Source organism: Halichoeres trimaculatus, unplaced genomic scaffold (assembly GCF_033239565.1).
Source record: "Halichoeres trimaculatus isolate MK-OKI-2021-1 unplaced genomic scaffold, fHalTri1.1 fHalTri1_scaffold_11, whole genome shotgun sequence".
NCBI classification, from domain to species: domain Eukaryota; kingdom Metazoa; phylum Chordata; class Actinopteri; order Labriformes; family Labridae; genus Halichoeres; species Halichoeres trimaculatus.
Window position 1 is genome coordinate 7,836,604 of NW_027437189.1, and position 24,336 is coordinate 7,860,939.

Here is a 24,336-nt window from a genome sequence, read left to right on the forward strand (position 1 = left end):
TAATTTGATGAAGTCAAACATACCTTTCTTAAATCATAGTTAAATAACGATCAACCTTTGGTCCCATTAAAGAAAATACATATTTTATTTCTGTATCTAAAGTTTGGCATATTAACAATCTAATGACCTTATCCCAGGCCTGAATAAACATTTTACCCCTATCAGTCATGGGATTCAGGATGCACGTTGCCCTCTGAGCTGGCTCTTGTATTTTTCTCACACAGACAGAGGGAGGGGAGTCAGGTATCTGTATTCCACAGAGCTGCTCCGAGCTCTGCGTCAAACTCACACAGCGTTCATCTTAAGTTGCTTTTCACACAGCTCAGCCCACTTAGGTCAGCCAGAGAGCAAGAAGCAGAGAGATGTCTCGCCTACAAAATAGACGAGTGGGTTACTGTACTCATCGTCATTCCACCCCACAATGCATCAAAACAAACCACGCACCACACACTGTAATGTCACTGGAAGAAAGACCGATCCACGATAGACTCTAACTATGAAATTGAGGCTTTTAAATGTCAGAAAACAATAAAAAGTATTTCGAATTAGTTACTGTAAAAATAAATAAATAAAAATCAAATATTCTGCTGTAAGAATCTAGGATTAGGGCCTAGGAGCCTCATGCCAAGTGTTGACAGCTGCAGGTAAACAAGACCAAGAGTTTAAGACGCTACTAATCTGTGTTTTTGAAATTCGTTTCGCAAGTATTCAGCATCTCCAGAAAACATGTGGCGCCTAACTATATACCTCAGGCTTTTCATGGGGTTAACAAAAGGATGATATTAGACCAGAAAGGGCTACAATGTGTCCATAACAAGCAGCAACCTTCAGTCTAAGAATATGAGACAATGCAGAAGTGCTAAAATCTGCTGTTTCTCGAGTGTCTGCTTTGAGGCTGACTCTGGAAGTACCGGAAGTCACATGCACACCAAGCCAAAAAGCAAAAAAGCTGTTTTCAAAGTAGGAATTAACTTATTTACAGTCTGGTTCAAAAAACGTCTCCTGTCTGAATCACTAATTTTACCATCGGCACCCACTGTACGTGAGGTGAATTTTTTTCTTATTTGGAAGCTCAGAAGATATTAAGATCACAAGCTCGCCCAATCAGAGGCACAGCTCAGGGTCACATGACCGACAGGCGCCCTATGGCTGTACGCAAAGCCCTTGCCACTACCACTATGGCCGTGATAGCCGATATGCTTCATTTTCCTTTTCATAAACAGACAGGTGACGTCGGGGAGACTACCACCATTAATTTTACAGCCTATGGTCCACAGGTTACAAATATAAAGAAATCATAGCATCAGAATATTCCCTTTGTAGTATTTTGATACTCATTAATGAACACATGAGGAGTATAGCAACACTAATGCATCATAAAAGTTATTTTTATGAGTTTGTCAATGCTTTCTAATATACTTTTGATAAGTTTTTTTTTCCTAATAATGCAACAAGTCAAGACCAAGTAATTGTTAACTGAGTGTTCATTGCACAGATAGTTATAATAACAATAATAATTATATATATATATAATATTATATATATATATATATATATATATATATATATATATATATATATATATATATATATATATATATATATATATATATATATATATATAATATTTTATTATATTATATATAGTTATATATATATATATATGAAAGGATAATAATAATCATAATAATCGTAATAATAATTAATATGTCTTTAAATTGCAGAATAAAATAATGAAATAATGATCTTAGGGAGCGGGAATTAAACTGTCAGCAGATTTAGCCATTATGCTGCACGGTTATGTAGAAGATAAATGGTTAATTATTTTTCAGGACTCACTTCTGCAGTTTTTGACACATACAGTATTGCTGTATGTGTGCAAGTGATGTCGGTTTATAGCTCAAACAGGAAAATTAACTGTTTTGAGGACATCTTTTTGTGCTACTGATATTTCATACAGATCCATGTAGATGCTAATTTGACTCTAAAGTTTGGTAATATATGGACACTTTGAGCCAATATTTGAGAGGTGACTGTGCTGTGAATATAAAAAACAGATTATGTGGTTTTTCATGATGCCCACTAGACCCAATAACGTGTTCATAGTTGTAAGCATATGTCCATCTAAAGAGCAAAATGTACTTTCCGGCCCAAAACTGTTTGCAACATTTTATGATCATGTAAATATCATAAGTCTAACAGCGAAAGCTAAACCAGCACAAGTTGATTGTTATACTGTACATCACCGGTCTTAAAGTTCCTTTGAATACAGCTCTTGTCCTATAAAGTGGCTCAAAAGCACATTAAATTCTGTCATAAAAAGTGTTATGAGGACCTGTCCAGACCTCACAGATGGTCCATACATCAGTGATGGGAACTGTGCTTTAGCTGTGTATGTATTGTGCTTGGAAAAGGTGTTTGCTCTGTAATTTGACTCGGGGGGAACAAATTCCTCCTTAGATAACATGATTATCTGGCCTACATGTGGACAATAAACACTGGAGAGGGACAAACATAAAGGATCAGAGAAATGATTTGGTTTTCTGAATGTTTACATGCAGGCTCAGCAGTGAAGTCCTCCATGAAATATGGCTCTTGGTAAGGCTATGGAAAAACAGCCTCATCAAGGAAATCAGTTTTGGAGCTGACATGCCTGAGAATGTGACTGTGGGAGTCCCAGAGGAAAATGAGGCCCCTGGGAATATGTTGGCCTCTTGAAAACATAACTCTGGTTGGGCACAGCGGGCACTCAGGGGCACATTTACTCTGCTGATGTCAGGTCTGGGAACAGACTCATGTAGAAATGATGGGTTGATGTTTGCACTGTACATTGGTTTGCTCAAACACTCACAGTTACAGTTGTTGTAAATCATAATTTGCAACACTTTGTGAACTTGGACCTAACATGCAAGTGTCATGGCCTCATGTCCAGGTGAAAGGGGAAAGGTGATGTTTGCGTCATTGAGGGGGAAGAGTCAGGAGGTCTGTGAAGGGTCAGAGGGCATTTTGATCTTCTGAATGAGCTGTAGACAAGGAGATGAGCAAAGATCATGGGTAGTGTCTCGACACTGTCTTCCTTTGAGGAAATCTGTGTGGGAAGTTGTGATGACGTGATGGAAGTAACTCAAATCAGCCATGGTTTACAACCTTGTGTATATCTGCAAATTAATCTCAAATAGAAGGCCAACATATTGTCACCAATGGACAAGTGAAGGACGGCAAGCATTCCCGTCTCTGTTTTTGTTTTGGCCGTTTGCTAGATCTCAATCTCAGTTGGACGTTGAAGAGGCCAGATAAAGTCTACCCTGTGCTCCTCTACTACTCATGAGACCCCTAAGACCAGAGTCCTACCTCCATTCTGAGGGTGCACACAGAAAGGAAGTTTGGTCAAAAGATTCTTTGCCCGTAACTTTTGGTAGCCAGATGGTGCTCAAAGATCTTCCGAGGTCGTAATCTTGAAGTGATATCAGTGGCAGTCTCACAAGACTGGGAATCACAGTTTTGTCATCCTCTTGAAACGATCATGCCAGATTTTCTGCCCCAAATACTTGTTACACTAGAAGCCCAAAGAAGATGTCAGTTGCACCAAGAGGTATTCCTGTTTTGAGATGAGGGTTGACGAAAGCAGAGATTAATCTGAGGGGCTATTTACACAACAATGGTTTTAGAGTGAATGCAAAAGTTTTGTTGCGTTTCAGCCTCACGTTTGCACAGAAACGGCATTTCAGCCAACCTAAAACGCTAACTTTTGATAACGGCCTCCTTTTTCTGAAACACTGCCGACACCGTTGCCATGCAAACAGTAAGCCAGTGGAAACGATTGTTACAATCGTCGCAAACTACCGTGTTGTGCTTGTGCAGCTCAATCTGCTAACTGTCTTTCAACAAAATTTGCATCTGTTCTCCACTTTTGTACTTAGTACTCCCCAATTCACCAGGTGACGAGCTAAACTCTACTTCGGTGGAGATCTCCCAAAAACTGCTTCTGGACAAGACAGCTATAGCACCACCTACAGGCCTGGCATGCTTACTTCAGCGCTTTCAGTCTGTCAGCATTTCCATGTAAATGCAGATGTTTTCACTGCAGATGAAACGTTCTCGTTTTAACGGGGCCTGGGGGTAACTCACAGCTACCTGGGACTCCATTGCAGAGGATCATCCTTGTCATTGGGGTTCAAGCAATATTGGCATAAACATGCCTGTTGCATTTGCTCACATTGCAGTGTTGATGAAAGACCCATTTCCTTAACATTATCACCCTATTCAAAGAAAAGAGTAGGACTGTAGTACATAGTCTTCGTTGAGTTTTGTGTGCATCTCAAGACCACCACCTTGGGCAAACAGCAGAGCCTCGAGGAAAACACAAAGAACAAACACGCAACTGACTGAGTCCCTCGTGCAATCACAAGACTGCGAGCAGGAGATATGAGGGAGGGAGTCTATCAGGGAGAGGCAGAAAAACAACTTTTATCAATCATTCAGAGAACAAATAATGTTGTCGAGGTAGTTTGATTTGTTTTCAGAGCAGAAGCAGGCCCTGCTGCAAAGCGTGATATGGCCTGGAATAGTACAGCCGCATTTCAGCCACAAACAAAGCACATTAGTGTTGCATAAGCCAATTGTTTCTGCACCGGGGGTTTACAGGTTTCGCACCCCTGTCTGCAGTCGTATTGAGCTGTAGTGGGTTGTGTGAATGTGTGTCAGAGGGTGGAAGTAAGGGAGGGCGAAGGGGGGAACTAAAGAGGTTCAAAGGAAATACACTGAGGGTGGTCGGAAAGTAAAAGTGAGCTGCTGTGGGGTACGAGCAGCAGAGCGAGTTGTAGAGGCTGGGAACTTGGCAAGGTGTGGGAGAGTTTAACACAGCCTGTTTTACACATTCACACCTCCCTGGAACCCACACACACAATATTACACTGCGACGCCCACAGAAATCTCCACTCATGCCGTTGACGTAACACGGCATCCCACATAATCTTAACCCCGCCACAGAAACAGACTTGATTCTCTCTTTTTTTTTTCACTCACACTAGATTTTTTATGCTTCCAATTCCTAACTTACTCATCTTCTTTACAGATGCACCATTTTTAAAGTTTGACCCACTAATCTTCTTTTTTTAATGTGTTTTTCAAAGTTTCTTTCAGATCGTGTTGTAAAAGCAGCAAGATCAGTTTACAGCATCATGATTGAGAAGAACCCCGGCCTGATCCGTGACAGGAAGTATCATCTAAAAACATACAAGTATGCACAGAAGAAGCATGTTTCCCTCCACATTGTGAATTAGACAAAGTGATTAAAAAAAGCTTTTCATTAACTGCGTGATTTTTCTCTTTAACAGACAGTGTTGCTCGGGGAAGGAGCTCGTGGAGTGGCTGATGAAACAAAACGAAGGCCTGCAAACGAGAAGTCAGGCTGTGGGAATCTGGCAGGTCTTAGTGGATGAAGGAATACTTATTCATGGTAAGACTATGACGGGACATGGGACTATCACTAAATTTATAATTTATTTATTTATATCACAAAAGATTGAAAGTTACAGTATGACACAATACCATATGACACGTTATGATATGATATGTTCCAATACAATATGATAGAATAGAATGATATGAGATGATATGATAAAATATGCAACAAAATGATATGAACAATATGATATGGTATGATATGATATGATATGATATGATATGATATGATATGATATGATATGATATGATATGATATGATATGATATGATATGATATCAGGGACGCGAGAAGTCATTTATACCAGGGGGGGCTGTACTAGGGGATACTAACGCGTGCACGCTCGAAAATCGGGTCTTTGTTTTCTTTTTTTTTCAGTTTTCTTATTGAGCCTGCAGACATCTAAATAACCAGATGTTGTGTGCCAACAAATTGGGGTTTATTTCAAACCAATTAAACAAAATATTATTGTACCACAGTCCAGGCTGACAGTCTCTCTGGGTCTCACTCTCTTCTACCCATCTTGACTACAAAGGCACAACCCGACAGGACACAACGTGACGTCTCTGGAAGGAGAGAGGGTCAGAGAGACAAAGAGCGCATTCTATCAGTGTCTAGGAAACACCACTTCCAGCCTCAATGACAATTCAACAATACAAAACAATCAAGATCAAAACCCTGTGTATTATGCAAATCTCATCAATGGCCAATGACTCATGCACACATTTCAACACAAATGTGTGTGAAAAAAAGCGTTAAAAAAAAAATCTAAATATAGTTTTTCCCCTCCTCCACCTCCAGGGGGTGTTGCAGCACCCTCAGCACCCCACTTCTAGCGTCCCTGTATGATATGATATGATATGATATGATTTGACACACTATGGTACGGTGCAATACGGTATGGAACAGTACGACACCACATGACATTCCATGACATGATATGATATGATATGATATGATATGATATGATATGATATGATATGATATGATATGATATGATATGATATGATATGATATACAATTCGATACGATACGATATATGGTATGACACTTAAAGGATCCATTTGATACTGTACGATGTGATCAGTTTTGGGCATATTACTTTGAGAAACAAATGAGTCATAGTTTCTTGTAACTCCCCATTAAAGTTTCCTGAATTTGTGTCCAAATTAATCATTCATCAATGTAATTAGTTACCAGGGAAACTAATTATCAGTTTTTTGAAATCTTTAAAAATGTAAAAGAACTCAGATTTTTGAGTGGGTTTTGCTTTTGAACATAATACTACACTTTACATGTATGTTCCTACCTTTTACATCATTGACGCTGAAGTAGTGCCTGTACTTTCATCCTGAAATTAAGTCTGTGTTGAAATTATGTTTGTTTTGTGCCAGGTGAGCTCAGCCTTGGCACAACTTAAAAATATGTGGAACACTCCTGAAACAAATCCTGTCACATTCTGGTATTTTTTAATATATTCAGATAATAATGTCTCGAGAGTTTCCCAGAAGTACTTAAGAAGCTTGAAATCTGGTGTCTGAGCCGGCCGGAGCAGATGTTTTACAATGTGTCCTCACACAGTCGAGTGGTCACTAAGTCACTGCTCATGCTGTTTGGACGAGGCTCTATCTTTCCGGGAGAGTCCACTTCAATCAGGATGCAACAGCTTCATCCTCAAATGAAGGGGGTACTCAGAATAGAAAAGCACTTATTTCCGTGTATCTGTATTTAGTGAAGTAACCACAAGAAGACTAAATTCTCCTCATGATCAGAGCGTGTTCAGTTTTCACATTTCTTTAGTAATCAGTCTGTCTTTGTTCCATTTTAATGCAATCACACAGCACCTCAAGAGGGCCACACTCATGGCAATATTTGGGCTGAATTCCTTTCCTCTCCTTTTCTTTGTTTTGCCTCAATCAAGTGAAACACGAGTTGAACTTCCACGACAAGGACACCCAGTTCTATCGCTTCCAGGACCCGGAGAGTGGTCAGTACCACATAAAAGACGAAAAGGACTCAGAGGACGAGCTGCAGGAGAGTCTGTCGCTGCTGTCTCAGCTCGGTCCTGACGCTCTGCTCACCATGATCCTACGCAAAGCGTATGTTAAGCCTCTGACTAACTATCATACAACATAAAGAGGAGGCCTGCATGATATGAGACAAGTGCTTCCATTGTTGAATTCTGCAATAATGATACACGATGATGATGCAATCGACTAAAACTACTACTTGATCTGACTCCAATGATGTTGTGTGACACAACTGATGAAATATGCTGGCATCCATCCAATTCATTTTTCTTATGTATTGCAGTAAATCCAGGTTTTTCTTTCATGTGGGTTCAGTGGGTTTATTATGTAGCCCTTAAAACAAGTCGTATGTTTCATCAATCAGTTTATTTTCTCTCAGAATTTTAGAGTCTGACAGCAAAGGTTTGATGTATATCTGTAGTTAATTTATTTGTTTTTTCTTCCTGTGTTCAGTCCCAGTCAGAGGAGCGCGGAGGACTTGGAGGTCATCTATGAAGAGCTGCTTCACGTCAAGGCTGCAGCCCACCTCTCCACCTCCGTAAGTCACAGTTATTAGTGCCTGCTGACGTATTTGTCCTCATCATTCAAGCCACATTATGTTTCTTTTTTCATAGTGTCCTAAATTATTTCAAATGCAGGGGCTTTTGTGCATGAAAAATTCTTAGATCATAACCTGAAGTTTACTTTTGATAACCTGAAATTAAAGTAAGCAAAGGAGCTGAAACTCATTCAAAAAGTTAGTTTCATTGCACTAGTATTTTGCTTTGCATTTTGCATTTTGCATTTGCATTTGCAATGTTACATAGTTTCTTTTGTTGGCTATGGGAATTCAACATAAATTTCAAAAAAGGTCTGAAACACTTAATTGAGTTGGTCGATAGAAAATTAGACTTCTTCATGGTGTAACCCTGTCTCAGTCACCAATAGGGCCTTGGAAGAAATCCACTAACTCCTGACTTGGTGTGATTAATACATTAGAATTGCCATCTAAAATAATTTTTATTATTCCTTTTTATGGTGTTATTTGCCCCTGAAAGTTGAAGTGTATTTTTAGAAAATCAGCCAAACATTATCATAAAACTGCTTTCTCAGTCTAGTAATACTCTGCCTGTTTTCTTGCCCTGCTGCTCTGTAGGTTCGTAAGGAGCTGGCAGCAGTGCTGGTCTTTGAATCACATGCCAAGGCTGGAACAGTTTGTGAGTGTGACAGCTTTGCTGACGTTTTAACTTCAGTGGTACAGAACCTTGCTTACACACACACATTTATTGTGTAGTTGCACCGCACTGTAGTGCGCTGATTCCCTGATGTCCACGGACATCCTCTGCAAAACAAGCCTCACAGAAACATTAAAGTCGCCAAAACATCAGAAATATTCAGTTCTGCTGGTGTCATGATTGATTCACTACTACGGTGGAAGTGATTATGTGTCCTCGCTCAGCCCATCTGGTCTTGAATATAAAAATGACATAATACATATTAAAGTCTGTTGTAGGAAGGTGTGCTGTAAACATGATCTTCTTGCTGTTGTGATTATTTACACAATGACACGTGTGAACAAGTCACGTGTGTGTTCTTCTGTTTTCATGTCGTAGTGTTCAGTCAGGGGGACAAAGGCACGTCTTGGTACATCATCTGGAAAGGTTCTGTAAATGTGATCACACATGGGAAGGTAAATCTATCTACGAGAGACGGAAGTTATAATTTGTCCTGTGGATGCTTGCATCATTAACAAAGCGCTGTGTGCAAACAGGGTCTGGTGACGACGCTTCACGAGGGGGAGGACTTTGGGCAGCTTGCGTTGCTAAACGATGCACCTCGCTCTGCAACAATCATCCTGAGAGAAGACAATTGTCATTTCCTGCGTGTTGATAAACAGGACTTCATTCGCATCCTCAAGGTGTGTTTGTGTAACTTATTACTTTACGTGCAGCATGAGGCCACGTGTGTATAATATCCACTTCAGGTCTGTTTGCATTTGGAAAACCACAAACCCTCATCCACAAATATGTGCCTGACTCACGTCGTCATACATGTGTGTGTGTCCATGTTTGTCTTGCTCTATAGGACGTGGAGGCAAACACAGTGAGACTAGAGGAACATGGGAAAACCGTGCTGGTGTTGGAGAAAAGCACGGTCCGCGCTGAGCAAGGAGGAGCTGGGAACAACTGCAAGTGAGAACTTACGTGACGCGCTCATCTCTAACTGCTACATCACAAGCACAGTCTCAGGCTTTAAGACACTTATCCTGGGTGCGGCTGAAAATTGGTCATGGGAATTACACAAACACCACGGCCTCTTTCAAACATCCTGCAAGACAAGAGTACAGTTGTTTTTGTCAAACTGGGAAGTTTCTCTTAATGGACAGTTATCTTAGAGCCAGAAATGAAAGAATCAAACTATACGTGCATGACTTATTATCAGCCGGGTGGTTTTACCCAAACATGTGGCCCTGTGAGGCCACACACAGACTATTTTAACCCTTTATTCCCCTTTTCGCTCTACTTCCTCACCTGCCAACAACCATATCTAATCTTTTTTAATCTGCCCTACCAAAACCAAGATTATGTCACAACCTGACCAGAATGAAAAAAAAGAAAAGATTGAAACCTGTAGCTTTTTGCTCCAGTGACTAAAATAGTTTATTATAAGCAGCCACTGTGCGAGACCACATAATGGTGTTCATGGCTTTCAACACATCTTCTTGAAACTGCATTTCTGCATTAAAATGGCTTTTTACCACTAGCCCCCCGAAGAAAATAATAAAATCCTGAACATTTACACAGCAAAAACTGCACCTTTAATTTCCTTTAATGTTGTGCTGGTGAAGCCGAGTGGAAGATACGCCTCATCATATTTTCTTGTCTTTGCTTTGGAAGTTGGTCTGTTTGATGAAGAATTATTATCTGGTTTGTGTTTGACACAAATTTGTCAAATTTGATGTTATGCTAGCATTGTACAAGTTATTCATTTAGCCGTAGCCTTGTGGTGCCCCCTGCAATACCTCCATGCCCCCCTAGGGGGTGGGCCCCCCAATTTGGGAACCACTGGTTTAAACAATCTAAAAAGCTGAAAACTTGAGGAGACGAGAAAGCTGCTGAAAAGCTGCTTACGGCATCCAAAACCTTTCTTTCTTTCTTTCTTTCTTTTTTTTTTTTTTTTACATTTAATTAATTAACATGCTAACAGACTGAGCTAAGGTGTGTTGGCAGTCACCTCACAGTTGCAAAATGCTGCCAGCTCAGCTAGAAAGTTGTTCACAAGTTGTTTTCTTCACAGGTATGCAAATATTAACATGCTAGCAGGTCAAGCTAGGACGTGTTGCTACAAGCTCATAATGACAACACTGTTCTTTTTAGTCCCAAATGGTTGCTTTCTTAATTAAAATGTTTGAGAAGCTGCTCATAAGTTGTGTTTCAGGATGTAAGATTTCCTTTCATCAAAGTTTAACAAATAGTAGCCAGCTAACCGACTAAGCTAAGATGTATTAGCAAGATATCGCTAATGCTGTGCTTAAAAGTCTGAAAAGCTGCTAGCTTAACAACAAATGTTTAAGAGGCTGATCAGAAGTTTATGGTGGAAAACATATTCCTTTTTTTGAGCCATATTTAACATGCTAAGAGACTTAGCCAAGCTGTAAAAGCAGGCTCATAACACCAGTGTGCTAACATTCATATAAAGCTACTTGCTTTACTAGAAATGTTTAGGAAGCAGACTAAGATATGATGTGTTAGCAGACAGTGTGCTTAACAATGTGAAAAATCTGCTAGCTCAGTTTGAAAGTTAGCACTGCGCAAACCCTTTTTTCCACTTCATTAAATTTAATATAAGAATGCTAACAGACTAAGCTAAGATGTGTTGGCAGTCAACTCACAGTCGCAAAATGCTGCTAGCTCAGCTAGAAAGATGCTAGAAAGTTGTTAACAAGTTGTTTTCTTCACAGGAATGCAAGTATTATCATGCTAGCGGGTCAAGCTAGGATGTTTTGCTACAAACTCATAATGACAACACTGTTCTTTTTAGTCCCAAAAAGTTGCTTTCTTAATTAAAATGTTTGAGAAGCTGCTCATAAGTTGTGTTTTAGGATGTAAGATTTCCTTTCATCAAAGTTTAACAAATAGTAGCCAGCTAACCGACTAAGCTAAGATGTATTAGCAAGATACCGCAGTCTGAAAAGCTGTTAGCTTAACAACAAATGTATAAAAGGCTGCTCAAAAGCTTATGGTGGAAAACACATTCCTTTTTTTTAACAATATCAACATGTTAAAAGACTTAGCCAAGCTGTAAAAGCAGGCTCATAACACCAGTGTGCTAACATTCATATAAAGCTATTTGCTTTACTAGAAATGTTTAGGATGCAGACTAAGCTAAGCTGTGTTAGCAGACAGTGTGCTTAACAATGTGAAAATATGATAGCTTAACTAGGTTTGTCTCAGAAGCTGTTTGAAAGATAACAGTGTGCAACTTATTATACGAATGCAAACAGACTAAGCTAAGTTGGCAGTCAGCTCACTGCTGCTCGACAGTCTCAGAGAGCTGCTAGCTTGACTGTAAATTTCAGCCATGCTCTATTCCAAGGGCTGCTATTTTCAAAGGACATCTGTTATGAAGGATGCATCATTTGTAGCCTGCACAGACTGCAAAGGCCAAACTGAAATGAGATGGTCTGGTCTATGCGTATTCCAGGCTATTTTATAGTCTGCCATCTGGTTTGAATTGGTACACTATGAATCGAGGGATTGGTTGGGTTGTGAAAGATGCACACGATGCATTCTTCACAGCCTGGGAAGAGAAAGAGGAGTCTGTTGGCTGTGTTTAAAGGAGCCTTCAAAATTGGACATCCTTGTCACGCTGTGGTGATGCCTTGAAAATGCATCCAAAGGACATCTGTTATGAAGGATGCATCATTTGTAGCCTGCACAGACTGCAAAGGCCAAACTGAAATGAGATGGTCTGGTCTATGCGTATTCCAGGCTATTTTATAGTCTGCCATCTGGTTTGAATTGGTACACTATGAATCGAGGGATTGGTTGGGTTGTGAAAGATGCACACGATGCATTCTTCACAGCCTGGGAAGAGAAAGAGGAGTCTGTTGGCTGTGTTTAAAGGAGCCTTCAAAATTGGACATCCTTGTCACGCTGTGGTGATGCCTTGAAAATGCATCCATTGAAGGACGCAGGTCATGAATTTAAAAGACAGCGTCTGTCTTTGTTCATTGGAAAATGTTGATACTACAAAAAGAAGTTATCAGAACAGTTAATAAGCATGCAGAGGAATGATGATCAAAGTAAAATTACCCTACAGTACCAGGCCCTGCCTAAGACAAACAAATGAGGAACAACTTGCATGCACTCATGTGTCTCTCCTTTGATACTGTGTACAGGTACACAGTCATGTCAGGAACACCTGAGAAAATCCTGGAACACTTGCTGGAAACAGTGAAGCTGGACTCCAATGGAAATGACGCCATAGGTGAGAGCTCTAGTCCTATTTTTACTGAGTGATTCACAAATTTAGTCAGCTGCTTGGTTATAAAAGTCTTTTTGGTGTTTGTTTGCTTTCAGATCCCTGTGTGAGCGACTTCCTGCTCACTCACAAAGTCTTCATGCCTTCCAGCCAGCTGTGTCCTGCACTACATCACCAATATCCTTTAAAGCAATCATACCGAATACAATCAATACTTTATTACCTCCGCCAAGGAGGTTATGTTTTTGGGAGAGTCTGTTTGTTTGTTGGTCTGTGAACAACATGACTCAAAAAGTAATGAATGGATCTTTATGAAATTTTCAGGAAGTGTTCAAAATGAGATAAGGCAGAAGTGATCAAATTTTGGAGGTGAACCGGATCACCGTCTCGATCCAGGATTTTTTTGAAGGTCCCATATTATGCTCCTTTTCTGCAGTTTAATATGGATTATTGATGTCTTCATGAAATGGTAGTAACATGTTTTGGTCCAAAAAGCCAATAAATCAAGCACAGCAGCATTGTTTCCAGGCTCTCGTAGCCCCTCTGTTCAGAACGCTCTGATTTAGTGGGCGTGGCCTTCATATGTAAATGAGCCACCGCTGATACCGCCCCGCTCTCCTTTACCATAACATTACAGGCTGAAACAACAGGCTAACTGCAGATAAAGTTAGCATCCTGAAGCTAACACAGAGACAGGAGGACACTGAGGGAAAGCTCTTACATCTGCTCCACAGCACACAGCATTTAAAATACTCACATTTCCAGGGTCCCAGGTTTGTTGGCGGATGGTTGGTAATGCGCCTGGATTCAGGACCAGTCTATTTGCTAGCCCTCTGTTGTACTGTCCAAAGTTGGAAAAGCAGTCGGCCGTGAAGTGACTAGCACACACATGCACAGTTTTACTGAGTGTAGCTGGCACATTTCCTTGATAAATAAACTCTAGCCACTTAGACTTGTCTTCTTCCGAGATGGGAAGCTTGTGCATGGAACTATGTGGCTGTTTACAGCCAAAAACAGAGCAGTGATGGCTCTTCAACTTTGGCATTCTCCTCCTCGCTGCTGGAGAGATTTCTCCCCAAAACCCAAACAGTTCGTTTTAGGTCAAGATTTTACATTCACAAGCACTAATAAAGTGATTTTTGCACAATATGGGACCTTTAAAGGATTCTTTATCATTGTGAGATAGTGCCGTTTTCACCATATGTGTGTGTAACTCCACCATAAATGGTCGCATTGCTTTGCAAAATAATACAAGACAAGGTCACAATAATTTATAACAGATGTAAAAGTATGATCCAGATCCTGGCAATACTCTGGATACGAAGATCTGGAATATGAAATATGTACTGGGTCATCATAATTTTCAACACTGTCAGATAACAAATTATGGTACAAACCTGAAGCTTACACCAAATTATAGCAGACAATCTGCTGAAAGGAAGTATAATATTAAAGTAGGACTAAAGTGTTGGTGACAATCAGAACATGCTTGGTGGAGGTTATTGTCTTTAACCATGTCTGCACTTACCAGGCAGAGCTCTCTGAAGGTTCAGATCAAGAGAAATCGTCCTACAGTTTCAACACAAAACAGAAGGTAGTGAGACTGATTGGCCAGCTGGTGGCGCTGTATGGCCTTCTGCTGAAAGAAGATCCTATCACTTTTGACTTTCTTGAGGTGAGATATCCAGTTTAGTTTGATGAGATTCAGATTATCTTATAGGAATATTTTCATCAAGATTTTATTCATAAAAAGTAATACCATATGTCTCTGCTCTGCTGAAACAGAGGTTGAGGAAGGAGGTCTCGGCTGATTTCCGTTTGTCCAGCATCCTGAAAGAACAATTTAGGGACAGGAGGAGAACAAAAGTGTACGTTTGCTTCATTACCACTTGATATCTATAATTTCTGGAACAGTTCCTGATCCAGCAGCCAAGCTCACTCATCCTTTCATGTCTCTACAGGTTGGAGAATGGATATCAGTCATTAACTAAGGTAAGCAGAGTAGCATCAGGTCGTTGTAAATGAGAAACAATTTGAATGTCATGCTGCCATCATGTCTCTTTTTTTCCCCATGTCTGAGCCACTCTGATGTTATCAACAGATGCAGAAATTTGATTGGTTTACAAACTGTGAGGAGCCAGTAGGAAGGTTACAACCAATCAGAGCGCAGGATAAAGGTGAGAGACAATGACACTCGATAATGGACTTATTAACATGTTCTGATCCACAATAAGAGGCAGGTCGCTTCACTCGTGTATCTGTGGGTGTTATTTATGAGTAATATATCATTCTGTATGTCATCAATCATCACATCAGCATATCTCCACATTTACTGCATCTGTCTCCCTCTCTGCACAGTCCTGTACGAGATCTTCAGACCAGACAACAAACCTCTCACCTTGATGCTCCCGGTCAACTCGTCTGTACAGGAAGTGATGTCAGCAATAGTCAAGCCCGGTGGGGATCATGTTCTGGTCAAAATGAACTCGACAGGAGGTGAGTCTGACATGAATAATGATTATTTATTTTACATGAGGAAGAAAAAAGAAAATTTTTATGGTCTTTGTTGATACGAAATGCAGAGGCTATAGAGAGTTTGGAAAAGCAGCCAACTTTTAGGAAACAAGTTATCAGAGGGACACTGCTGTGGCCTCGCTGTGGTGAAGGCATGTGTACCATGTACACAGACCACAGTCCCTAAACTGGTGGCTTAGGTTTAATTCCAACTTGCTGCTCCTTTCCCCCAAAAGACAAAAAAAGCCCCAAAGAATCAAATTTAATGCTAGAGCAAATTAGTCTTGTAGTCTTTTGTAAACTTTTCTCACTGGGCTAAAAAAGTTAAAAAAAAAAAAAAAAGAAAAGAAAGAAATGTAAAAAAAAAAAAAAAAGTAAACTTTTTTTTGTTCCTAACTTTCCTCTTTGGGCTTCCATAGAATCAAAGATTCCATAAATATCTCACAAGCCCATGAAAAACCCCAGCAGATTAAAACTTGTAGCTTTTTGTTTGGGTGTCTGAATCAATACATGATAGTAAACGTATTAGCTAACAACACCAACTAGCATCTAATATCACTGTGCTCAATAGCCTCAAAAATCTGCTAGCATCATTAGAAATGTTTAAGAAACTGTTCAAAATCTGTTTTCACCAAACTAAGATGTGTTGGTATGTTGTGCACAACAACTTTGTGCTTAGAAGTCTGAGAAAGCTGTTACTCTAACCTTGAAAAAATGCTCCCAAATTTCTGTAATTTCTGTCTACTTCAAAATCAAACACACTGTAGAAAATAATTAACATTTTCATTTGATTTTTGTCCCTAACCTCCCTCCCTGGGCTTCCTTACAATCGATACTTTTAATCTATATCACTGCTTCCAGTAACACTCTTTGTGTTCAGCATTCAGCTGCTCCTATGTTTCTGTTTCTCATTCTTCCTGTCTCGTGTTCATTGATTTTCTGAAATGAGATTTTGATCTAAACACAGAGAGAGCTCAGTTGAAGCTGGATGCGACTGCTGTCTACACCGCTCTGGGACTCAATGAGAGATTGTTCATCTGCTCGAGCAGCCAAGTCGAACATCTGGTGAGGAATAGGTTCTCCTTTGTAACATATTCTCATTAGATTTATCTTTTACGGTGCCGATATGTTAGACTCAAAGCTCATTACTGAAACCAAATGCTACTGAAGGAATAACAAACTACAACCAACTTTCTGATCTCTTCTCTCTCCTAGATGCCTCTGAAAGAGCAGGAGGGTCCAGAGCAAGGAACCACTGACATCCTGGAACAAATGTGCTCCAAAGACATCGCCAATGAACTCACTAACAACGACTGGGAGCTCTTCACTGCTGTGCATGAGGTAGCTGAGACGATATGAGATAAAAACAAAGTAAAGCCAAAGTTGAAACCATCTCATATTTGTTTTCTATATTTCTAAGGACTTGGTATTTGTTTTGACTCATTTTTCTCCGAGTCACCTTTTTATCTCTTTTGATCTGTTTGTGTCTTCCCCTCCAAAACACTTCCTGCATGCTTTGCATGTTTCTGAAACAAGTTATGTTTACAGTCATCGGTAAAAACCCGCCTCTTCTTCATTATCATCTTCTCTTTCAACATACGTGTAATGAATGTGATTTATGTTGCCTGTTCTTCCAGGTAGAGCTCATCTACTACGTATTTGGGCGTCATAAATTCCCAGGTGCCATCACAGCTAACCTGGAGCGGTTTGTGCGCCGCTTCAACGAGGTGCAGTACTGGGTGCTGACCGAGCTGTGCCTCTGTGAGGACCTGGTGAAACGAGCCGTCCTGCTCAAGAAGTTCATAAAGATGGCAGCAGTGTAAGACATAATTACATGAGAAAATAAACATATTTTTTAGGTATTTTTTTAGGTCAGTCAGTCCTCCAAGTTTTCATTGGCAACATATTTGATGTTGAGAAATTCTGAACTCTGTGATACTTCTGCTTTTCCTTTGGCGCCACCATGAGGTTGATATTTGTGATGCTAGTGGGATGTCTGAAAACAAGCAGATGAATTGGCTTGAAATGTGGTAGATATCCAGGCACCATGCTGGATAATTTTTTTTGTCACTTTGATAATCCTCAGAGTGTTCATGTAGCTTTGTGTAGCTAGCAGGAAAAAAAATTAGACTGAGTTTTTAATGCCAAGTAGCACCCAAGCTAGCACATGTATCAGCTTTAATGGTTTATGTTTTTAATAATAATACATTTTATTTATAAAAGCACTTTTCTGAACACAAAGACGCTTTAAAAAAACAGCATATAAAATAACACACAATAATAAAACACGAATGAAAAGAAGCCGAGCAGTGCAAAAAAGTTAGAATGAGACAGAATTTAGTTTAAGTGCACAGCCAGGATAAGAAAAAAAAATGAGGATTAGGAGAATAATTAAATAACTTTTTTTTTTAATTTAACATAAAATTGCAAACATCTGTTGGTCTTTTCATACATTTAAAGCATATTTCAGTCTCTAAGAGTATCAATGTTCCACCAGTTGTTTTTTAGCAATCTTAATATCTTTTCATCTAATTTATCATTTACCATCAGGCCACATAGTGCTTCATGTTTATGCTAGTCAGGAGGGATGGGTGCCGAATGAGGTACTTTTATAGGTACAGACAGAATTCAGAACAGTATACTGAAGAATAAATATGTTACATTGAAAAAAAAGTTTATTATGAAATAAATTGACATTTTTTTTCAACTAAACACAAAAAGTACCAATACTAGGTACCGTTGAGTACCGATACTGATTGCCAGGTACCGGGCATCAGTACCATATCATTTCAAATGTGAAAGGTACCCATCCCTACTAGTCAGCAAATTTTAGCATGCTAACTAGCTTATCCTGTAAGCTTGTAGCATTCCAATAACTTATAAAAGTTTTTTACAACTGATAAAAATTATGTGCAGGGCCCTGAAGTCTGAAGAAAGTTATAAGGAGTTTAAGAAAGTTCTGGTACTTACCTTGCTAAGTTTACAAACAAATAAATGAAAGCAGATGTGGTTTCAAGGTGACAAGAAGTGAAAATATACCGCAAGTGTAAATTAAAATTGTATTTTTGGGAAATGTCAAAAGCAAAGGGGCTAGCATCCAGACAGCAGATTTCAAATATGCTAACATATCTGTGCTAGCTAACACATTTTTCTTGTTCTTTAGCGCAGTTTTTTTTTTTTTTTTTTTTTTTTTTTTTGAGTTGTCTCTTAATTAAGTTCTGTTGGGATATAAACTTGTATACAGTGGTCACTTTCCTTCAGATAAATGTGCAAAAAGCAGATGAAGCTTTGACTTTGTATGCTTCATGTCAAGAACAGGATTAAACTTGAGGGTCAGCAACAAGTGATGTAAGATAAAAATGTAATTAAGAACAGTAAGATAAGACATAGATAGAATGATTAGCAGGCATGTAATATTCCTCATTTTATTTAAAATGATTGATATCCGAGTTTAAAAGCTTTTATGCAGAGATTTGGATTCATTATTAGTTCTCCTGAAAGCTGCAGATAAGAGGTTATCGGAAGGTATTGAAGAAAACTGCACTCAGCTAAGAAGCTAACCATGAAGAGATCTTGAATGTTTATAGGAATCGAAATCTTTGTTCATCTCTATATTTTCTCTAAGTTATCTCTACATTTCAACTAAGAAACTTGAGTATAAAAAAACACATTTCAGTCCCATTTTGATGTTGTTTGTTAGCATACATTAGCATGCTAAAACTAGCAGTAGCTGAAAGCAGAGCAGCTCAAAGCACAGCCTATCGAAGCTGCTCTTCTTGAAAGAATCTTTTATGAAAGAGCTCTGCCTGCCTGAAACTTGAAGTTAATAACCATTTGTCATCTCTGTCACAGATTAAAGGAGCAGAAAAACCTCAACTCTTTCTTCGCTGTGATGTTTGCTCTGAGCAACAGCGCAGTGCAGAGGCTTTACAAGACCTGGGAGGTGAGGAACCCCTGAGTGCAACAGTCGTGATGATATTAAATGTTGCGTCCCCTTTGACTTAGCTGTTATTTAGGAGATGACTCATGCAGATATTGAGCTGTTGTTTGTGTGTTTTAGAGAATTCCCAGCAAGACAAAAAGGATTTACTGTGCGTATGAGAGGCTGATGGTGAGTGGAAAATAAGAGATGAAGGAAGAAATGAAAAAACAAGGGAAATACATGACATCACCCTTTTCTCCTGGTGCTCTAATGATGCTTCCTGTGATTTCTGCCGTTGTCAGGACCCTTCCAGAAACCACCGGTCCTACAGACTGGCTGTGGCTAAACTCAGCCCTCCTTACATCCCCTTCATGCCTCTGCTCCTCAAAGGTAACACACACCAGCAGGATCTACAACTCAAGATTTCACTGACATCTAAATTACAGTAATCCACCAATAACTGACATGTTTCCTGTTCCCGTCTACTCCCAGACATGACATTCATCAACGAGGGAAATCCAAACTATGTCGACAAATTGGTCAATTTTGAGAAAATGGTGAGACAGAGAAATGTTTTTGTAACATTGTTCGGCTCATTTATTCTCCTCGGTGTCAGATTGACCGCAAACATTTATTTTTCTTCTTCACATTCTTTTTCAGCGCATGATTGCCAAGACGGTGAAGATTGTACGAGGATGCAGAAGCCAGCCATACGGTGAGTTATCTAACTTTGTTCCTTATGTTTATGTTAAATAACGTTAATGCAGAATATTGAATATTGATTAAAATTCTGTTTCTTTTCTGCAGTGGCATCATCTCCACAGAGGGGACTTGCAGATCGGATGTTTCTGGAGGTGCCTGCTTCTCGAATATCTACATGTAAGCTACAACTGCAACAATATAAACTGTTAAACCTGGATGTAATGTGCCTTTTTTTGTTTTTTACTGTGCAATGAAACAAACTTTATGATTTTTTTTTCTTTTTTTTTTTACATCTTTCTTTTGTCTTATTTTTTATTTTATTTTTTAGTACCTTTTGTTTATTTTTTTTTAGTATTTTTTATTTTATTTTAGACTTTTTTCACTTTTTTTAAATATTTTAATTGAAATTATTTTGACTATTAGGGCCAAATCAGAGAAGAAAATAATATTAGAATAAGTATATAAATGAGGATTAAGTGGTAAGAATATAAGAATAAAGTCACAAAATTTTAAAAAATAATGTAATACTTAAAAATACAGTTATTAGATCTATGTTTAATTTTTTTATAAACAACAATTAAGATACTAGGAGTTCTTTGTTGGTGATTTTTGGAACAGACAACTACTGACCATCTTGGGGAACCTCAAGCTCAAAGCAAGAGTCGGTAGCATGAGCAGAACAAGCCTTTTGTCATTGGTTGAGAAAATTTGGCAAATTTTTCACGAGTGTAACCCATACATGTTCCTTACAAATGTGGCTCAGATTATAAACAGAAATAAACAGGCTCTCTAACAGTCTGAGATTTATTACCAAGAAGCTTTGTTTCAACAAAGAAATAATCTACCAAACACAAATTTCTTTACTTTTTGTGCAAAGTTTAGAGTGGTATGATACTTTGGATTTCATTTAGTCTTTTTAGAGTCCTGACTTTTAACAGTCTCAGACAGACAGCTAAAAGATTTAGTATCTTGATGTTCGTAGAGATTGTACAATTTAATATTTTCCTTCAAAATAGCATACAGGCTGACTGAAATTATAAATTCAATCTTGTATTTTCTGTTTTAATTTGGCTCCCATCTTTAATCTTAAGTTGATTATGTCTTGAGACAAAGATATCTCCTTTTTCTCCTCCAGACTCTGACGTCTCCCCTCCTCTGCGGACTCCCAGCAACATCCGGCACTATATCACCAACCTGAAGGTGATTGACAACCAGCGCAAGCTCACGCAGCTCTCAAGAACATTAGAATGAAAGGACGTCCGCCTGCCGACGCACACAGACTGTGAAACTGTAGCACAAACTCGAACCACAGGACTGATTGCTGAAAGAGGAACTAGACTTCTGAACTGAGTGGAGCTCTGGAGCTGTTTAAAAATTCAGGACGTGGAGACACTGATGGATGAACTCTGCAGAAAGGAGGGAAAGTGTGCGGTGTGCACAGTGACGATCTCTCACACTGAACCAGAGAATCCAGTTTTATGTTCACGGGATTATGAGGACAATTTTTATCTGACAGTTTTACATCATGTACAGCAAAGTGTTAAATATCTACATGTGACGTATTTATACAGCTGTCTGAAAAAGAAGGATTCTGGTGGTTCCATAAAAAGGGCCAAAGGAACACATACAGACCTGATCAAAATCTTAAGACCAGTTGAAAAATAGCTTAAGTTTACCTTTTGCACATCTGGATCTTAATGAGGTTTTTATGTAGAGCTACAACATGCAAAAGCAAGAAGGGGGAGTGTGACAAAAAGCACTTTGAAAAAGTAATTTATTGAAAACAACAAGTAAACTGAAATAGGCTGTTTATCAGCTGATCAAAAGTTTACGACCACCGCTCAAAAAATTACCAAAAAACTCTCCAAACCAGAAAAAATAATGTCTCGGTAATGAGTAGCTCCACCGTTCTTTTTAATCACTTCAGAAATTTGTTTGGACATGCTTGATGTGAGTGTTTCTGGGAAGCTTTTGGGAACATTGCTCCAAGTGGTGAAGATGGCTTCATGAAGGGCATCAACTGTCTGGAACTGACGGCCATTTTTGTAACCCTCCCTTACCATCCATCCCCAAATGTTCTCTATTGGATTCAAATCAGGGGAACATGCAGGATGGTCCCAAAAAGTGATTTTATTGTCCTGTTAGAAAACCCAGCTGTTACCACACAGACCAGGGCCCTCAGTCATGAAGGATGCTCGCTGCAACATCTGCACGTAACCAGCCGCCGTTTGACCACCCTGCACCACCTGAAGCTCCAGTGAAACCCCTTTCCTGCAGATGCCGTCTGATGGTTATTGCGCTGCAGTCGGCACCAGTAAGTAGGGATGGGAATCGAAAACCAGTTCCTGTTGAGAACCGATGAGAAATGTTTAAATCCATCGATATCGTTAGCCTTTGTGCTTAACGATTCCCTTATCAATCCTTTACATTGTGCCGGAGCCGCAGGCCTTACATCAACTGGTTGGCTGCAGCTATCTTAGCTTAGCAGTTAGATAACATTTCCCGAGAAAACTCTGATTCAGGATTTTCAGCTTGAAGTTTTACTGAAGAACTGACGTCATAAAGAAATGTACATTACTCTCTCAGGAGATTCATATCCAGTACATTCAAAATGGTATAAATCACCTTATTTACCAAAATAAAATAGCGCAAGCCTGATGCTAACATATATAGGAAACTGCATTGATATGCTAGCAGCTAGCATACATCAGTATAACTTCAGCTTCAGAATAGAATTTCAACTTTCATCACAGAAACATATCACATCAACTCTTTGTAAAAAAAATACTCAGAATTTCAAAAGTCAAAAGCTAACAGGCAACTGAAAGGCTCCTGGCTGACTTCATAACTACGGAAAGGTTCCAAACAACTTAAACCATTGCTATAACCACTTTGAGACACTAGATGGCCTACTTGAATTATTAATATATTATAACACAGTACATCAACGTCGCATTGTGTGCAATTTTTACCTGTTTCTGTATAATTCAGCCAATCAGATCCTTCAGCTCAGTGCAGGTGTAATTGTTTGTGGGTCTACCACTTGATTTTTTTTGTTCCAGCTCAGGATCTTTCAGAAAATGTAGAATGACTGTCTTATTGCTTCCAACCTCAGCAGCAATGGCACGCTGCGAGAGGCCTTGCTTATGCAGCTCGACGGCAGAAAATGAGCAGATTTTGGCTTTAATAGAGCTGTGGTCTTTAACTTTTGATCAGGTGATTAACAACCTATTTCAATTTTTTTTTTTATCATAAGTTCCAAATGTTTTTTTGTTGCACTCCCCCTTCTTGCTTTTGCATATGGTAGCTCTACTTAAAACCTCATTAAGATCCAAATGTTCAAAATGGATATTCTAGTAATTTTTTAACTGGTCTTAAAATTTTGATCAGGTATGTGTTGGATGAATTTGCCATAACCAACCACTTTAGGTCATTTTTGTGCACTAGTGTTTTCACATATGAACTAATATATTGTATCTGAGCTTTTTGTTGGCCACAAACTGACATGCATTTATTTCATACCATGTTCTTTTTCTAAATAAATTATTTTCTCAGTTACGTGGATTTATGAAAACACACAAGTTTGTAAAAAGGGAAATATTTTATTTAAAATACAAACAAGAACAGGTAAAAAAAAATCGACCTCAAAACTCCCCTCCCCCCTGACAAAAGTGTTTCCCCCAATATGGGGGTGAGAAAAATTCACAACACGTCCTTTAAATTCAAAAACACTCTCCTCGTCATAAATATGTACAAGAGTGAGAATGGGCTTAACCATGTACAAAAAAAGGGAATAAAACCAGTGCCTTCTCCTGATGGAACACGGAGGAAGTAGTGAAACGATCCCCTGTCCTTATAAATAACGGGCTGACATGTTCAGGTGAAAAAATAAAAGACAAATGCGAAGTTAAAGATTTAAATGAAACACCAAATGGGGATTTTTCGGAGCGTTTGACAAAGAGTAAATCACTCGCTAAAAGGAAGGGAAAGGAGCGTGATGTGACTGTAAAACATATGGTTAGTATCACGTTGGTGTTTGGACAGGTGCAGCAGCAGCAGAGCACATAAATTATCCAACTATTTCAACATACCAGAGCTCAGCTCGGATGGGTTCTGCTGTTTTCTGTTTTTTGTCAGCCTGTGGTGCGGTTAGAGAAGTGGTGCTGGAAGAAAAATCACACTTCATGGAAAAGCGGGTGAAAGTGAGAAGCCAGTTGTGCTTATCACAAACTCAGACTCAAG

The 24,336-nt window shown here is 39.1% G+C and overlaps 2 protein-coding genes across 3 annotated transcripts in view; one reads left to right on the forward strand and one right to left on the reverse strand.

Annotated features, from left to right (window-relative positions):
- Positions 1 to 21,999, forward strand: part of rapgef3 (Rap guanine nucleotide exchange factor (GEF) 3) — a 35,443-nt gene extending 13,444 nt beyond the window's left edge. For both annotated transcript variants that reach the window (XM_074681261.1, XM_074681260.1), the window contains 25 exons: positions 5,133 to 5,239; positions 5,337 to 5,458; positions 7,385 to 7,562; positions 7,947 to 8,031; positions 8,629 to 8,689; positions 9,086 to 9,162; positions 9,244 to 9,390; positions 9,558 to 9,664; positions 12,874 to 12,962; positions 13,055 to 13,133; positions 14,481 to 14,631; positions 14,742 to 14,824; positions 14,918 to 14,948; positions 15,058 to 15,133; positions 15,315 to 15,452; positions 16,438 to 16,535; positions 16,686 to 16,811; positions 17,108 to 17,289; positions 19,323 to 19,413; positions 19,531 to 19,581; positions 19,695 to 19,782; positions 19,885 to 19,949; positions 20,053 to 20,107; positions 20,200 to 20,271; positions 21,230 to 21,999. In XM_074681261.1, coding sequence (XP_074537362.1) covers positions 5,133 to 5,239; positions 5,337 to 5,458; positions 7,385 to 7,562; positions 7,947 to 8,031; positions 8,629 to 8,689; positions 9,086 to 9,162; positions 9,244 to 9,390; positions 9,558 to 9,664; positions 12,874 to 12,962; positions 13,055 to 13,133; positions 14,481 to 14,631; positions 14,742 to 14,824; positions 14,918 to 14,948; positions 15,058 to 15,133; positions 15,315 to 15,452; positions 16,438 to 16,535; positions 16,686 to 16,811; positions 17,108 to 17,289; positions 19,323 to 19,413; positions 19,531 to 19,581; positions 19,695 to 19,782; positions 19,885 to 19,949; positions 20,053 to 20,107; positions 20,200 to 20,271; positions 21,230 to 21,345 — 2,475 coding nt within the window. In that variant the 3' untranslated portion in view covers positions 21,346 to 21,999. The remainder of the gene's footprint in view (positions 1 to 5,132; positions 5,240 to 5,336; positions 5,459 to 7,384; positions 7,563 to 7,946; positions 8,032 to 8,628; positions 8,690 to 9,085; positions 9,163 to 9,243; positions 9,391 to 9,557; positions 9,665 to 12,873; positions 12,963 to 13,054; positions 13,134 to 14,480; positions 14,632 to 14,741; positions 14,825 to 14,917; positions 14,949 to 15,057; positions 15,134 to 15,314; positions 15,453 to 16,437; positions 16,536 to 16,685; positions 16,812 to 17,107; positions 17,290 to 19,322; positions 19,414 to 19,530; positions 19,582 to 19,694; positions 19,783 to 19,884; positions 19,950 to 20,052; positions 20,108 to 20,199; positions 20,272 to 21,229) is intronic.
- A 1,713-nt stretch (positions 22,000 to 23,712) lies between these two features.
- The window catches only part of itga5 (integrin, alpha 5 (fibronectin receptor, alpha polypeptide)), a 48,834-nt gene continuing 48,210 nt past the window's right edge, over positions 23,713 to 24,336 (reverse strand). The window contains exon 30 of the mRNA XM_074681625.1: positions 23,713 to 24,336. This exon is cut by the window's right edge and continues 1,626 nt beyond it. The gene's annotated coding sequence lies outside the window, so the exon portion shown is untranslated.